General features: G+C 41.0%; 1 protein-coding gene across 2 annotated transcripts in view; it reads left to right on the forward strand.

The window, feature by feature from the left end:
* The window catches only part of pde10a (phosphodiesterase 10A), a 58,719-nt gene that overhangs the window by 35,221 nt on the left and 5,693 nt on the right, over positions 1–17,805 (forward strand). For both annotated transcript variants that reach the window (XM_008282989.1, XM_008282991.1), the window contains exons 3-19: positions 6,733–6,761; positions 7,921–8,041; positions 8,942–8,991; positions 9,093–9,233; positions 9,813–9,968; positions 11,168–11,218; positions 11,797–11,855; positions 12,089–12,140; positions 12,805–12,947; positions 13,210–13,302; positions 13,540–13,726; positions 14,700–14,842; positions 15,182–15,265; positions 15,358–15,508; positions 15,619–15,774; positions 17,309–17,481; positions 17,630–17,741. In XM_008282989.1, the coding sequence (XP_008281211.1) occupies positions 6,733–6,761; positions 7,921–8,041; positions 8,942–8,991; positions 9,093–9,233; positions 9,813–9,968; positions 11,168–11,218; positions 11,797–11,855; positions 12,089–12,140; positions 12,805–12,947; positions 13,210–13,302; positions 13,540–13,726; positions 14,700–14,842; positions 15,182–15,265; positions 15,358–15,508; positions 15,619–15,774; positions 17,309–17,481; positions 17,630–17,741 (1,901 nt within the window). The remainder of the gene's footprint in view (positions 1–6,732; positions 6,762–7,920; positions 8,042–8,941; positions 8,992–9,092; positions 9,234–9,812; positions 9,969–11,167; positions 11,219–11,796; positions 11,856–12,088; positions 12,141–12,804; positions 12,948–13,209; positions 13,303–13,539; positions 13,727–14,699; positions 14,843–15,181; positions 15,266–15,357; positions 15,509–15,618; positions 15,775–17,308; positions 17,482–17,629; positions 17,742–17,805) is intronic.

The following is a 17,805-nucleotide window of genomic DNA, read 5'->3' on the forward strand; positions in this document are numbered from 1 at the left end:
CGGGTGTGTTTGTGCGAAGGTTGTGTTACAGCCTGTAGTTCCAAAAAAAGCCTTCCCATTTGCTTGCTGTTTATCTGGCTGAATCCGCCGTGTGTTGATTTGTTTCCTTCCTTAGATAACTAGTTTATGGTTTTATTGTATTGTTTTCTTGTTTTTCTTTGTTACTTTATTGCTTTATATGTATGTATTTAAGTATCGAGATGAGACTTTTAAGGCTGACTGGCTATAGCAGTGTGTTACAGCAACACAATGAGCTGAACACAATATCCCAGAGTCCTGCTGATGTCACTGGACCATCACACTTCTCTGGACCGGTGTCCCACTGGCAGTGTTTACTTTACACCACACTCTGTCAAGGGGTAATTAATAAATCCCAAACCCGCTGCTGCGTCCGTCCAGAGGCCTCTTGTTACTGATCCGTGCCTTCTACAGTGCACACACTCACACACAGACACACTATATCAAATCGTCTGTTAAGTCTGTTGTGCAGGACTTGTTGGTCTGAATTTCTGCTTATATGAGTAGTTTTGGAAAAGGGGTCTGTTACTGTTGATGCATTTTAAACTATGCATAATGCTGCTTTTTTTTGTCCTTTATGGTTTGTTTCTTAGATGTGCTGTTTTTAGTTTTCATTCACTGTCTTGTATAAGATTTAGATTATGTGTTTTATCTGAAAAAATTCTTAATCCTCCTTTTATCTTTGGGGTCAGTTTGACCCCATTCAATGTTTAACATTTCTAAATAAGTGATTGACATAATTTTGTATTTAAAGGGCTATTTACACATGCATTTAAGTAAAAATGTTTAATTCTGATGGTTTTCTGCAAGTTTAAATTGCTGCGGTCAAGTTCAAGCCAAGGATAAAAGATGTCAGTAAATTTGAATGTAGTAGGAGGGTTAAATTGTCAGTCAAATTCATTTTTTATTCCTGTAACACACTCACGTCTTAAAAAGGCAAACAGAAACAGAAAATATTTCGTAGGTTTTTTAATTTGGTTTATAAAACACTTATTAATCAGTTATCAAATGTATCCATTATTAACTTGAATCGGTTCAACAAGGCAAAATGTTACCGATTAGTTGGACTTCCTGCCTGATCAGTAATTCAGAGCTTCGTGGAAAACTGAGTCTCTGGCCTTCCTTTGCTCCAGAGGGCAAGAGCTGGGCCAAGCTGTTAAGCAGCTGATACTGTTTCTCAGATGTGTTTAGAGGCCAGTCACAGACAGACAAAGATGTGCTTGTGTAGCAGAACCTCATACCCAACCCCTGCGATAAGAGCACTGTCTCACCTGCAGGCCTTTCCATCAAGAGGAGGAGGAGAAGGAGGTGGTACCCTTTACTGCTGAAAACACTTGTTTGTGTAGTCTGAACTAAAATTATCTGCTAAACCAAATTTTTTTTCTTCTTACAAAGTTAAAATTCTCGCTCTTGCTTTTCTGTCATCTCAGATGTTGCTGCAAAACTGCCAAAAAACAAATATAGAAAAGCTAGCTGTGGGCAAGCATGGCGCGGAGGAAAAGGAAGAAGGCTGCTGCTGCTTTTAGAAGCTGCACATCCTGCATGCAACAGGTCGATGCAGGACAACGACTAGGTCGACGCATATTGACCGCTGAGTCACTGCTAGCTGACCGTCCTGTGGGAGACGGTGTATCTGTGGCGGCAGATCAATAAAGCGCCCATCAAGTACCGTACACATTAGACCCAGCTGACTGAGACATTTTCGCCCAGGGCTGCTCATATCTTCTGGATGCTTTCTTCGAATCATTTATCAACACAGACCTTTGCACTTATATGTCAACTACAGGCTTTGTGTGTTGACACAAATTTAAAGCTACAGTCTATCTGTCTATCTATACATTTTTTACACTTGAGCAGATTAAAAGATTCTGAAATTGCAAACGCTTGAATATTTCATTTCACACTGAAAGCAGCTTTAGAAACAGCAGATAAGTGCTTCACACCACAGTAAACAATAATAACAAACAACAAACTCAGTCACGAGCAACATTTGACAGCGGGTGTTTTCATCTAATCTTTTAATTAAATTACCAGTAGACCAACAACCCAGATGAATAGACCTACAATCTATGTAGGCTATGCTGCGCTCAGATTTTGCAGCTTTTCTCTAATGGCCAAATCTCTGCAGGAAAAACAACATCTATAGCTGATGTAAATCAAGCAATTGGATAAGAGATGTCAGATTGTCAATATGTTCAAAAGATTAACTAACAAGCCCTCTTTTTTTTTTTTTTAGCAGATTTTTTTCTTTTTTTTTTTCTGGAAACCATACAGTAGTTTGAAATAGTCAATGGAGGTCTTTCCATCTGCCAGCAAAATGTCCTGCTTTGATGTGGAAACTTTACACCATGAAATCAATACGAAATTGTATGTGTGAGGTATGAAAAGGCTTTTACGATCTTGCTGTTATCGCGATGTTGGACCAAGAGTAAAAGTTTAGATCATGGCTCAGGAGAGCGTTTGCGTGATCTCAAACGTTTAACCTAAATTGGTGAGCAGTGAGAACCTAACACACCTCAGCACCGCTTTCTGTGAAATACAATAAAACATAATAGTGTGCACAAAGCGTCAAATTGCAACAATGACTGCAGCTTTCTCATTCTGTAAGCACTAAAGTGATCGTTCTTTACACTTTTATAAAGGATTTACTGAATCAGAACAACCATCCATCCATCCATCAACTATACACACACCAATCAACACTAACGACGCCCGCGGGGGGAGCCAATCCAACCCAACCGACGGAGAAGGAAACCAAACAGGCAGCCAGCCAATCAAACACACACACACACAGACAGACAAACAAGCACACTCACATTCAAACCTACGGACAATTTAGAATCACCAATTAACCTCAACATGTTTTTGGACCTTGTGGGAGGAAGACAGAGAACCCACAGAGAACCCACGCTGCACGGGGAGAACATGCAAACTCCACGCAGAAAGATCCCGGTGGGGGCGAACTGGCGACCTTCTTGCTGCGAGGCAACAGTGCTAACCAACTGCACCACCTTGCATCTATATCAGAACATACAATACAATAAAACATGTTGACTAACCGTTGGTTTCCAAACCAAAGTAGCATGAATCCCAAACGAATACATGTTAAATTACAACTGTTTATCCTATAAAGTGCAGCACAGTGCAGGGATATCTTTTCAATGAGGTTGGAAAAAGTTGGAAACGCGTGATAAACTTATTAGAAGAAGTCAGTTCAGTCTCTACGGGAGTTACTAAACAATTGTGTATGTAGAGATCCCTCCCGAGTGAGCTGGCAGTATATTTTCGAAGAACATGTCAGCGCTCTCTTCCTGTGTTTACTAAAAGCAATGCAGGTCCCCGAATATGTGGGATGGTATCAACAGACTGCTGGTGTCTGTCCCTGTGTTGGTGGGTGACCACATCATATGGTGATAAAGCACACAAACTTGTAAAAGCACCTGAAGCATACCTTCCTTCTCAGCTCCAGGGATAGCTGAATCATTAAGGTTAGTCCCATGACACATATCTGATGAAACAGAGATGTTATTGTTGCGAAACAGGACAGGCATTTTTTTGTATTTTGGTGCTGGCCTTACAAAAAAAAGAAACACATTTTTCACCCACTTTTCACTAACAACAAACAACAGCATAGCCAAACATGCATTGGAGTATATTCAAGCTACTTTTCTGGTATCCAGGAAAAACAGGCATTTGAGAGCCTGCACCTGGGCCTGCACCTGCTGAATGCGTGCATGACCCTGCATGCATGCTTTAAAGAAACTACTGGAACTGGTCCAACCAGGCAACTGGTTCAACACAACAGATCAGATTTAAAGGGCACCTGCTTTCGTATCTCTATAGTTACAGGAGTACAGAAAGGATCTGCATTTGACCTATAGTCTGTACCCTGCAAGTACAACTCCTACCGGTTACTTCTTGGCTTTTAAGACATTTCTGTCTTTTGTTTTGTGTGGACAGAGTGCTCTCTCGGTGGCTCCACTGGGACTACTGCACGGGAGATGCTGGCAGAGATTGTCTGTCAGTTTGTAATTTGACCTGCTACACCGCAAACATAGCCTGGTGACTTTTCCTGCAGGAGGGACAATGAAGATTAGGGGACCCTCAATCCATGTCAGAGGGAATACCATGTGTTTATATGTTGAAGCACTTAGGGAACAGATTTAAGTTAGTTTTTCAAAAAAACAAAACAAGATAAAATAATGCAGTTACCACAAGATTTTATTGATAGATCTGTTGCTACTGTGTGTATCAGCATTGCTGGATTCATTGGCACTGCAACACTTTACAGAAAATGAAAAGTCAACATGTTTTGCACCTTGTTATTAAATAAAACAAAGGACTAAGATCTTACTTTTAATATCATTCATTGTAGGTAACACTACAGTAATAAAATACTGTATTTTTGCAGTTTTTGCAGGTTTTGCAGCTAAATCACCTGAGTCTTTATGTCTTAGTCTGCTTACATTTGGCTCCAAAGTGTCAGTCCTGACTCCACCCTGCCTCCCTCCAGCGAACCTTCGTCTCGTGGGTGAGGAGAGAGGTGGGACACTTTTCCTACGACAGCCAAGTTGGTGAGGAAGGCCCGAGAGCCAAGAGTTCAGGTCAGGGAGGAAGAAAAGTCCTGCTGCTGATAGCTTGAAGTTATCCAGGCATCTTCACATGTTGCTTTTGCCATCAAACACCACAGACACTGAGGCAATGGTTACATAGTTTACATTAAATAATCTGGATCCAAATAAGCAGCGGGTATTACATTTCCTGGCATGTTTTTGCATTGCTTTTCATCTTTATAGTGGAATTATTTACACAGCTCTCTTTCTCAAACAGCTTTCGCAGAACCCGCATATCGTTTTGCATTGTATATACTGTACATACTAATGTCCACATCCTATAGTACATTACATCAAGCTGCATTCATTTCAAATTGATGCACCATACATAAGCAAATAAAAACTGTCCTGCAGTTAAAGTTAGCTAAATACAGCAACTGTTTTTTACTCTGTTTGTCTGCCATCTGTTTCCACTGTGTCTCCTGCTACAGACAGTTCATGGATAGAAATAAGGGTACAATAAGGTTGTCTTCTTTTTTTGTTTTGCAATATTCTACAGTGATTATTGGATTTCTAGTATATTGTTGTGCAAAAACATATTTGTATATTATGTGCAAAAGTGGGTGGTGTTGGACGGCTCTACCAAATGCAGGGCCCTTTCTTACTGATGATATTGTCAGATTTGCCCCTCAAAGGGATTTGAGTCCGAATGTTCTAGGCCTCAACAAGTCATATAAAAAAAGGTTCTGTCTAAAAAAATTGTGTATTTTTCCTTTTTTCAAAGGGGTTTGAAGTCCTTTTCAAGTACAGCTCTCCGTCCTCTGATTGACGTCATGCCCGGCCAGGGGTTCACTCTAAAATAGGTCTCATGGCTAAGTTAGGAAACTCATAGCATACTGGAGGAATGTTTAAAACAACAAACAATGTAGCTGGCTGTAATTTCTTTCTTCACATGTTCAAAGAGGTTTGTATCAAAGGAGGACCAGCTCAGCACTTCAGTAGATGTTTCGAAAATCTGCCCAGCTTCTTGCATGGTTTGATCACATGAAAAATTATCAAAGGCATCTAAACAGTCGCTGTTCTTGTGCGCCGTCGGCCCCACGTGTGACGAGGAACCGCTCTAGCTGTGTGAATGGTTTTATTTTCATCCCAAGTAGCGCTCCCAGACTATAAGTCCAGAAAGTGTTATGATTGGCTGAAGCTTTCATTAATATCACATACTTTAGTATCTACATCCAAAGACAACAGTCATATGTCTGCTGTCTCTCCAGCAGCCTGAAATCACACCAGGAATTTGCACTTGAGGCCACAAATTTTTGCACTTGTCAAGTTAAATGAGTACTGCTCCTAATTCTGTTTTTAAAGCAACACAATTTAAGCAAAGGTCCAAGTGCATGAAATACATGAAATATTCATCCCAAATGTATACATAATGTGTGGTAATACTCTATATAGTGCATGTTTTTTTTTTTAACATTTGTTCATCTGGTGACTGCTGTTGTGAGCACAGTGTATGGTTTTGCCTATTTGCTGCTTGCAGTGTTGGCTAGTCATAATCCATCAACATGTGAATCCACTGCAGAGTGTCCATCCAGCGTCCAAACAGACAGGACGTATTTTTGTGTCGCTCAGCCTGTTGCTTTTCAGCTTTCCAATTCCTACTGCCTTCACATTTGCATAGTTACTCAGACTTGACATCTAACATTTAAGCATTTCATTAAGTGTTTTGTATTGTGAAGTGGCTCATTGGCAGCGAGCTGTAAGAATCGCTCCACAGTTCATTAACACAAACTGAGCTTATATCAAATCCTTTTCACAACAGTATGTAAGTTTAGCCAAGCAACTCCCACTGTGGACGCAAGTGATAATTAATGGTAAATAAATGAAAAAAAAACAATATAGCAGCAGCACCAGTAGAAGAGTCCTCAAGTCTGCAAAGTGACTCCGAAAAAGCTGGTAGCAAAACTGAGCTGGTGAATACGGCAAAGATGCAATTATTGTAGGATGTTTTCAAAAATGACATCTTATTAAAAACTGGTGTGATGCAGCAAAAAGTTATTTTAACCACAGCTTAAGTCTTCATGTCTCATCATCTAAAACAGACTAACTTTGATTCAGGTTGGGTTTTTTTTTTTTAACATTGTGACTTTTCTCTTTACAGATGACACATCAGCTAAAGAAGTCAGCAGGGTAGGTTTTTGTTTCATTTTATTTGTGTTTTTGTGACATGTTCACGTTAATCTTTCACACAATGTAGATATTTTACTGCGTGATTAGTTTCACTCTAATTCCCCCCCAAAAAACTAACCTTTGTGACTGTTTGAGTTCATTCTCAGGATTCCACACTATGGCTGAACTAATTCATGTTCAGCACAGAACTCATTTCTGTCCTTCAGTACTTTAAGATGCAAATTACACAACAACACACTCTGACAACAGTCTTGTGTGTGCTTGCACTTACTTTTAGGAGCAGTGCCTTTCTGTGACTTTATCATATTGATTTCTATTGAATTTTTTATTTATTTTTTAAATGACTGTAATTAGAAACAGCATGAATGTGTTGCTGCGTTATGAACTCATTTGTGTCACATTACGCAGAACATATCCTGGAAAGAGTACATCTCCCTTGCTACACATATGTTCACACCTTTGTCATTCACACCATTAGGAGGCCGGGTGTCAGTGCCCACAGCAGAGCCCTGAGGCTGAGTGGAAGACGCAAACACTCAAACACACACACAGGAAAAAAGAAAACGAGGTCCACTTGACCCCTCAGTGCGTCATCCATACGTCTGTGCAAACAGGATGTGGGAGGATAGAAGGCGTCCCGTGGGGGAAGCTTTCTAGTGCGCCACTCTCCCTGCTGTCCTGTCCTCACCCTCTCTGCAGGCGCAGAAATAGACGGCTCTCTAGCCCCGTACAAGGCAGGAGGTCTGCCTCTTATGTAACCACACTTTTAAGCCGAGGCTGAGCAGCAGAGCTTGCCAGGGCTCTAATCAGAACTGTGGGGCTCCAGTGGCCTCCTCTTGGGACTGCAGGGGGATCCCTGAGCGAGAAAACAGCAGTGAAGGGGAGTGTAAGGGTGGGGTGGTGGGAAGGTAATGTTACGATGAATGGCTTTGTCTTTGTGAATGGCAAGAAGGTAAGCCGCTTTCATTCAAAAAAAAAAAAAGGGAACATCTCGCTATTTGCTGCCTGCTGCAGTAACTTCATACCGGATGCAGCACAGACTGCAGGTTGTTGTCAGGTTTTTTTCTCTGTCGTAGCACTTTGCTGAATTTTGAAATTCAATCTCAGTGTTTATGCGAGAATGTAGAGTTGCAATTTCTGTGTGTCTTGTGTCCAGCAGTACCAGGACACAAATATGCAGGGTGTGGTGTACGAACTCAACAGCTACATGGAGCAGCGCCTGGACACTGGAGGAGACAACAAACTCCTGCTCTATGAGTTGTGCAACATCATCAAAACAGGTAAAGAATAGAAATCATCCAGCCATCATTGATCCTTTCAATAACTCAAAGTGACACTGAGATATTCTTAGGTTTAAAAAAAAATAAAAATCCTGCTTGATTATGACAAATGTTTGCACAAACATCTCTGGAGGCACTTCGGGTCAAATACTCTGAATACCACTGCAGCAACTTTAAAAAAAGGAGGAGAGGGATTTTCTGTGGTGGATGTTCTCAGAAATAGCAGGAAGTTTTGACAGTTTAAAGTCAAATTTAGCATACTTTTCTGACATCACCTTGCCTGCTGCAGTCAACGCCACCCACATGCTGATCCACGGGGAAAAAAATAAAACAAGCTCGAAAAGAATTATTTGCAAGGGACTGGTCACAGTTCCTCATTTGGCTTAGCAAAACAAAATCATGTGTGCGTCTCATGTGACTCCATCGGGGTGCATTAAAAGATGGAAATAAGCTCTTTATCCTTCTATCCTTGACAAATATTCTGCATTTTATGAATGTATTCAATTATTTTCTGTGAACTGAAAAAAAAAAGGATGAGTTCACCCCAAAACCCCACCAGTCATTACCTTCTTGATCATTTATGTATTGACTGCTCCACCGGCTTCTCTGTTGTCACATTGTACAATAACATGACCTATATATCAGTGTGAAATGGGACTGGAAGGGAGGACTGGGAATGAGATGAACTGGATGACAGTCAAAGCCCTCGGTCAAAGTACCCTTCCTGTTATGTAGGACATTGTTAATAGATTTTTATTAGAGTGTAACCGGACTATTGTCTCCTTGTCACACTTTTACCTGTATGAGAGCATGCAGTGTGTCACAGATATGCGCTTACAGCGTATGTCAGTTGTTACCTGCGCTGCACATATGTGATCCATGTGTCTCTTTTGTCTACAGCAACAAAAGCTGATGGATTTGCACTTTACTTCTTGGGAGAATGCAACAATGTGAGTGCAGAGGACATTTTCCGAATACATTTTATCCACTAATACATTTGAGTATGTATGACTGTGTTTCACCTTCTGTTCTCATCTATGCTACTCCACAGAGTTTATGTTTATTCACTCCAACGGGGGCTAAGGATGGCCCTCCAAGCCTCATCCCCTCTGGCCCCATCGCATTTGGGACAACCATTGCCGCTCATGTTGCCAAGACTCGCAAAACACTGCTAGTGGAGGACATCATAGGGGTATGGCAGTTTTCTTGCAACCAGAGCAGGTTTTTTTATCCTTTACAGTAATCAAACATTTCACTGCATTGCTGTAATGTCACAGATCTCTTCATGCTCTCTCTATATATTTAATTAAACCATCTTATTTCATCAATACCAGTATTGATGTACTTAGCCCCACTGAGCGAAAAGCGTGTTGATATCATGGGGGAGCTGCCTGTTTAATCACAGTACACAGTCAGGGGCTTTTGCAACAAGAGGCCGGTGTATTCATTCACACTTTATACAGAAGATATTTTAAGCCGGGGATGCTTTCAAATTCAACAAAATACAATCAAAGGTGCTCTTGCGTGTCTCCAAAAGGCAAAATGAATCACACGACTTTTGACCAAGATGCATCTTCAGTAGTGAAATCCTGAAGCACATGAGGCACATGAAAGTAAACAGTCAAGATATAAATGGTGCATAGTGGCAAACATGGGAACCGAGTCAGAAACAGGAATGTCTTTGTCATCTTCATCCGTTAATGCGCCAGCTTTGTTCGAAGTCCCATGCACTTCACCCCAATAACTTCCTTCGCTGGTCTCCGTGTTGCAGGACGAGCGATTTCCCGACGGCACAGGGCAGGACTCAGGGATCCATGTTCACTCTGTCCTGTGCCTCCCCATCCTCACTGCCATCGGGGACCTCATTGCCATCCTGGAGCTGCAACGGCACTGGGGCAAGGAGCCCTTCAACCTCAGCCACCAGGAGGTCAGTCTGACCCAGACAAAACACACCAAGAGTGGGAGGCTGGAGCAAGGCTCACAGAACTACAGTTAGCCTGGTATTACCCTTAATCTGGATCTGTTTAAGATCTCTGTTAGCTTTGTGGGGGTCAGTTTATTGTGGAAAAAGCTTCATTGCGGTGTCTCCAAGGACTCTACTACGTTTTAAAATACGTTGTGTAAATTCCAGTGCTGTGAGCTAGAAAGTTACTGAACATACAGTTCCTAGAATCAAATTTAAAGCATTTTAATTTTTTTTGAAACAAACTGTTGAAAGCACATTTAAATGTACATGATTCTTAGATTTTTTTTAAAAAATAACTTGTATATCTCAGTATTTTTGGTTAAACTAGGCAATGCGGTATTTGAAACCACAATGCAGTAGGTGTAACTGACTGTTGTTTTTTTTTCTACATTTTATTTGATTGTCTTTAAAACCTGCATAATTTTGTGTTTTAGCCACTGTGAGGCAGCTCAGGAAGCTTTGAATGAAACACCTGCAGTCCAACAGTCAAATATGCACACTGTTTTTTTTTTGTTTGTTTGTTTTTTAGCTCTGTTTTGGTATTTAAATTTTTGCATTTTAGATTGTCAGTGTTCCACTGTTTTTCCAGGTCAACTATGTATATTCTATTTTATTGTATTTTAAGTTGCGCAGGTTGGCTACAGTGTGTCTATAAAAGCTTTTTCTTGCTAAAAAAAAAAGACAAAATATTAAAGCTGCAAGCCAAAAATCAAAATAATGAGTTAAAAAAAACACTAAAATACCTTGTAGAGTTGAGGGGACCTGCAGAGTTGCGTGATAATTCTCTGGGTTTGTTCCTAAGTGTGGCCCGTTTCACGGTACACATAACCGCTGAACCGTTTGCCATGTAAAAAAATCTGATAGTGCAGGTTTCATTTTGCATTGCTTAAATGCTAACACACTACACAGACGCAGCAGTTTCGCAGGAGTGAGTCTGAGTCCCCAGAGTGATGCTGAATTTGTGGGCTAACTGGCTCTTCTGTGATTATGAGACTGCCTGATGTGCGGGACGGATAATTATGTTGAAACGTGTGGCAATGTGGAAGTACGATAAGCATAGATTAAACAAAGAAAATGCGTGAAAGTGTGTGTTTTGTTAATCGTGATACATCATTGTTTTTCTGCAGTTCATTTAAACTAAGCGTCACTTTCTTTTCCAGGTTGCAACAGCTAACTTGGCGTGGGCATCAGTTGCCATTCATCAAGTACAGGTGAGCAAACCTCCGCAGAGGATTGATTTGCATTTAAAATTGTACATTGCAGCGGATGCACTGTGCTGTAATATTTCACTGAAGGCTTGTCTGGGAACAAGGTGAAGCCTGCCCGTCCCACTTATTTTGCTCTTGGATGACTTTGTTTGTTCTGGTTCTGCACTGGTGTTTTTAATGGGGAAATCCACTGTGTACAGGAACTGGGTTGTCACTGGGCCCAGTCCAATCAACTAAGCCATAGATTCAACAAACAGCTCCTCAAGGACGTCATTATGCCCCAGTGCTGTTTTTATACGAACAGATAGCATAACACCTCAGAGAAGCAACATCCCACTGCAGCGCCGGCCACAATGGACCTCTGAGCCTCAGTGAGCGGTGCAGCTCTGCAGCACTCCCGGGTTACTGCTCACTGCTAAGACACTCTGTTGTTGCTCAAACTCCTGAAGGTGGCCCTCAGCCAAGTGTGTAGATAGCAAGTTGGTTTGTTTGCAGAGCATGCAGGATGCTGAATGTGTTCTGTGGGAAATATTTGATATGTCTGTGTGCCTGATCATGACCTATTTTTTCTTTGTTGCTAGGTGTGCAGAGGCCTCGCCAAACAGACTGAGCTCAATGACTTCCTACTAGATGTGTCAAAGTAAGACCAGCTCCTAGGACAGTTTCCCTAACATGAAATAAATGCTGATGTTCTCAGTTTAGTCTGACAAATTTAAGATACGGCAGGGAAAAGGTTAAATACAACTTTGTGCTCACGCAGCAGATAAACTGACTACATTTTAGGCAGCTTAGCTTTCATGTCTTGAATGTGAACGTCATCAGAGCTTCCCATTTGTCAAACATCTCAATGCATCATTTCTTCTTTTCGCACAGAACATACTTTGATAACATTGTGGCAATAGATTCTCTACTTGAACATATTATGGTGAGTGTGATTTCTGCAAGTACGTGTTCATTCACATTGTCTTCAAGGCTACACATCCTACGAGTGTTTGTTATTATGTTATTATGTGTTTTTAAAAAAAGAGTAGCAATGCTGTAATAATACAGATACCAAAACTGCTAATATTTCCTGCCAATATTTGGCATTGTTGTATAAATTATGATCCGTAACACCATTTTTAAAATAATAGTTATTCATCATTAATCAATTATTTGAATATTATTGTTGAATAATGTTATTTGAATATATTACATGTAATACATAGATCAAATAAGTACATGTACAGACTTGGCTCAACATGAAAATCAACAAATCTAAAACAGATGTGAATTGGATGAGAGCAAAACACGATTTTCCTGTTTCTTTCACAGAAACCCACCTCTTTGTTTGTATGTTTTTAGTTGCCTTGTGACTCTGGTGTCTGGTTCAAACACTAAAGTGAACTGAGATGACCTGTAGTTAAACTGTGTGTGTTTGTAATTCTCTCCATCTGACTGTTTTATCCAAAACAACCAAAACTGCAGTGATATATCTGATTTAATACAGTTACAGGGGCTAAATGTAATCTACCATGTTTATTTTTTTGTCAGTTCTTTCAAACCCCCGGTGTTGCTAATAAGGTTCTGCTCCTGGTGTTGTTTTACAGATATATGCAAAAAACCTGGTGAATGCAGACAGGTGTGCACTCTTCCAGGTAGATCACAACAACAAAGAACTGTACTCTGACCTGTTTGACATTGGGGAAGAGAAAGAAGGCAAACCTGTCTTTAGGAAAACCAAAGAAATTAGGTGTGTAAGATGTTTTCTTGTATTCTATTTTGTTTTGACACTGACTCTGCTCTTGTTTGATGTCATATAATCTCATAGCTCAGAAAAAAAGAAGCTTATAATGTTAAGTAAGAAGTAGAATATGGAAATTAATTTATTAAATGGGGGGAAATTCAAACTGATTTTGTATCACAATTGTTGCTTATAATAACGTTTTATTAAGAAGATTTACACTAATCTGCAAGCAAGCATAACTCCTTTCACCCCTCCTCTTTCTCTGTAGGTTTTCTATAGACAAGGGAATAGCTGGCCAAGTGGCTCGGACAGGGGAAGTCTTAAATATCCCAGATGCCTATGCAGATCCACGGTTCAACCGGTGAGCTGGCTCTGTGATGAAACACTTTTGCTTACCTTTTCATTATTTTTGTTGAACTTTTTGTGCTATGACTAGTTCCGAACAATTCTGCTTTAGTGTATTTTTGGATTTAAAAAAAATTAAAAAACACTGTACACACACTACATCTGAGACCTTCAGTATAAATAATGCATACAGTACCTTATAATTCACAACACAAAATCACAAAATTAATCTTGTGCATTTCTTCCTCGACAGAGAGGTGGACCTCAAAACTGGCTACACCACGCGGAACATCCTGTGCATGCCCATTGTGAGCAGGGGGACCGTTATAGGTGTGGTGCAGATGGTGAACAAGTTAAGCGGAAGTGCCTTCACTAAAACTGATGAGAACAACTTTAAGATGTTTGCTGTCTTTTGTGCCCTGGCCTTACACTGTGCAAATGTGAGTACACTGAATTAAAAATATTTAAAGGACTAACTGAGATTCTCCAACAGCAAAAACGTAATTTACATCTGCCTGTGCGAGCCTGCTCTTTGTCTTTTGCAATGTAGGTACACTATGTGGAGATTACATAATTGGCCTACTTCATGGGCATACGTACTTGATTCTGACTGGCTTATTTTCAGATAACTGCAACTTTGACGTAATGGCCCCATCATCATCCTAAATTCATACTCATAGCTGGAGGGCTTGTTGTAGCTGTTAATAGATTGTGGGTTTCCCTGTTTGCAAGAGTCGAAATGTCATTTCTCCAAGACAAAAGATATTACAGTTACAATTTAACGTTTGCATTCATCCCAAAATATGAATAAACACTGATAATTATCCCTTCCATGGAACACGGACATTTCATGAATCATGCAAACTCTCCAGGCCGGCATTGTGTGGTCTCTTTGTGAAAAGCCTTTCCTCACTGTGGGGCCTGACTCACCGTCAGCTCGTGCGACAAACTTACGCAGGAGCAGCGTCACAAAGTTGGTTTTAAAATTAATGCGGGATGTTAATATTTTAAGACAAGCAGTCTGCATCCGTCCAGTGACAGGATTTATGTTTAGCAGTAATTTATGCTCCGCGTCTCGAAGGAAACTCACTTTGGCCGGCTCCTGATTCATTGTGATTTATGGTGGAAGGTGTGAGGCCTGGCGCCTGTACCTGACCTGTCTTACCGCTGCTCGTCTGGGATGGGGACAGAGATACAAACCAGATGTGGAGACACTTTTTTTTGGAGACACATAGATAATAACTTAACTTTGTCTGACCCTTTTGGAAATTCCAGCAGTAACACTGAAAGGACTTAACAAACATATCATATACAATATTTCTGTGGTATTTATAGCGCTGGAGTGTTCAGCTTCTAATTTGACATCTTTAAAAACTAATTCCTGTTCCGCGATTTCCCCGTTTGTCTCTGCAGATGTACCACAGGATCCGGCACTCTGAATGCATTTACAGAGTGACGATGGAAAAACTGTCTTATCACAGCATCTGCACATCAGAAGAGTGGAAGACCCTTACCCAGCTCAACCTCCCTGCACCCATTTATAAAGAGATCGAAACGTGAGTGCGCCAGCTGTAGTGCTTCTACTGTTCCTCTTGTGTATTTGCTACCGTGTTAGCTCGAGGGGTTTTCTTCACTACCTCTGCTGATGCTAGAAACCTGTGAGCACATCTCTGTGAAAAGGACGATGACAGAGTCCAGACTTGGATTGTGACATTCTGCAAGACAGGGATGTACACAGAGCACGAAGGGATGAGGTCTCTGGATGTCAAGTTGTCAGTTCAACACTCTCAGACCTCTGAAGTCCCCACATCTGCATCTCCTCTTCTTCTCCCAGTTGTGTTGCTAATCTAAAACTGTCCCCCCATCTCTTCCTCCTCCTCCTCCTCCTCCTCCAGGTTCCACTTTGACATCAATCCCTTCGAGGAGATCTGGCCTGCTGTCTTTATCTACATGGTTCATAACTCCTGTGGAAAGACGAGGTAGAGCAAGAACACTGTGACAATGTCAGTGTCAGATCTTTACAGAAATTCTTGTTATTGTGTTCATTTGTTTTCTTTCTTTCTGTGTGCAGCTTTGAGCTGGAGAAGCTGTGCCGGTTCACCATGTCTGTACGGAAGAACTACCGCCGTGTGCCCTACCACAACTGGAAGCATGCAGTGACGGTGGCACACTGTATGTACGCCATCCTACAGAAAACCTCTGAGATGTTCACAGAGCTAGAGGTTTGCTTCTTGTTGGGTCTGTTAGGGAGAAAAAAAAACAACATCTGAAGTTTATGTGTGAGATTACATGTTTTTTACATTTTTTTTCATTTACCTACTCTGCGTTACAGAAGAAGGGTTTGTTGATAGCCTGTCTGTGCCATGATCTGGACCATCGAGGGTACAGCAACGCTTACCTGCAGAAGTTTGACCATCCGCTGGCTGCTCTGTACTCCACCTCCACCATGGAGCAGCACCACTTCTCTCAGACCGTCTCCATCCTGCAGGTAGAGCTCCACTATGCAGAATTACTGCACAGCTAAAGTCAACATTTTTTAAACATTTATGTTTTCTTATTCAAATATTTAGCATAAAATAAAGGACCAAATGGGATTTTTTTTAAATATAGTTCAAGCAGCATGCTTCTAAGTTACTGCAAAATATTTCAATAGGCAAGAGGAGGATGTAAAAAAAAATAGTGCCATATGTGGACAAACTTCATCAGCAAAGGAAAGCAGATCACAACTCAGAGCCCACCCATAAATACATACTTATGGCTGCATAGCTGATGTCACCTAAACATAATAAACTTTAAAGCAGTAAAAATGTGTTCTTAGTTTGTGAAACCACAGAAAACTGTGTTATTAACCACCCAGCTAAAGTTTAATGAGTAGAAAAATATCGTCATGTACAATTTGTTCTGTCAGAATCATGAAAAATTAAGTAATATTCTCTAAAATGCTGAGGGGGTGTCTGCTGAAGACACTGTTAACAGCCTTTTACAAAAGCCTAAATGAATCGTACTCACTGTGCAAACAGACCTGAGTTTGTTTTAACAGAACCAAACATGTGAGATGTGAAATTACAAAGGTGCACTGTAGCTAGAGATTTTTATTTTTTTATTTTTGTTATAATAAACTAATATAATAAACTAAGAACAGAAGGCAACTTACACTAATTGTCGGCCTTGTACTGCCAATTATGGGACCGGATGTTGGTGGGATGGAAGGAAGATTGATTCCCATTCATCAGTAGCTGCAAATCATCTCTGAATTCCTTTTTTCTCCGATGAAAGTCTGTAAAACTACCAGGTGTAAAATGGTCACTGTAGAAGTGGGTGATCCTCAGTTCTCCATCAGAGTGGATCCTTACAAAATAGGTTCACCTCTTCAACATGTCGTGACTGAGCTTTTCTGCAAATGTGGACATCCAGGGAACACGCATTTGCTGGGAAAATGCATAGCTACCCAGCAAACTATAGGCTGTAGAGGGTTTTGTAACTTGTGATCAAGCAGGAGAACCACTGATGCTGCTGTGCTCTGTTTTTTCAGAGCATGGCTCCAGTTGAGCAATGAACTGAACACAAAAATGAACAGTTTAACAGTTTGTCTCCACATATAAATACCATATAGTCTGTAGTCGAGTCTTTTCACGTTTTCAGCAATTGTCTTCTGTTGTACATAATGTGTTTGGAAGCATTTCTCTGAATTTCCTTTACACAGACTTGAAAAACTGTGAGAGAAGCAGACACTTTCCACATTTCTAGGTAGTCTTACATTCTTCTAATTTGCACATATGGATCCCATAATAGCAGTGACACTGAAATAAATAAATACATTTTTTTTAAAACTCATTACACATACACACTGTCAATTTTAGATCCATTGAAAGGATCATGTGATTTAGTTGTGGTTGTCCTCTTCTGTCCAGGATCTGCTGGCCTGAGATGAACCTGCGATTGCAACCTGTTGTAGTCTAGCTGAGCTGAACGCCTCATAAGTGGAGCTTTTGCTTTTTTATTGATCTCTTTGTTTCTCATAGCTGGAAGGGCACAATATTTTCTCCAACCTGAATTCCAGCGAGTATGAGCAGGTGCTGGAGATCATCCGAAAGGCCATCATCGCCACGGACCTCGCCCTGTACTTCAACAACCACCAGCAGCTGTCGGAGCTGCTGACCTCGGGTGCGCTGGACTTGAACAACCACTCGCACAGGTCAGACCATGACTCACACTGGCGCACAGGTCAGGTCCAGATTCGAACCGGTCCTCATAGCAGAGCACAGAGAAAAGCAAACCTGGCGTGCATGAACAGCACATTGAGTTTCTCCACATGGATATAACAAGGCTTTGCTCCCCTCCAGGGACCGTGTGATTGGTCTGATGATGACAGCATGTGACCTGTGTTCTGTTACCAAGCAATGGCCAATCACACGACTCACAGCCAACGACATCTATGCTGAGTTCTGGGCTGAGGTACAGTGGGATACTGTTAGAGCAAACAGTTTTAGTGTCATGATCATTCCTCCGGCATAACAGT

This window comes from Stegastes partitus, unplaced genomic scaffold (genome assembly GCF_000690725.1).
Source record: "Stegastes partitus isolate 25-593 unplaced genomic scaffold, Stegastes_partitus-1.0.2 Scaffold292, whole genome shotgun sequence".
Taxonomy (NCBI): domain Eukaryota; kingdom Metazoa; phylum Chordata; class Actinopteri; family Pomacentridae; genus Stegastes; species Stegastes partitus.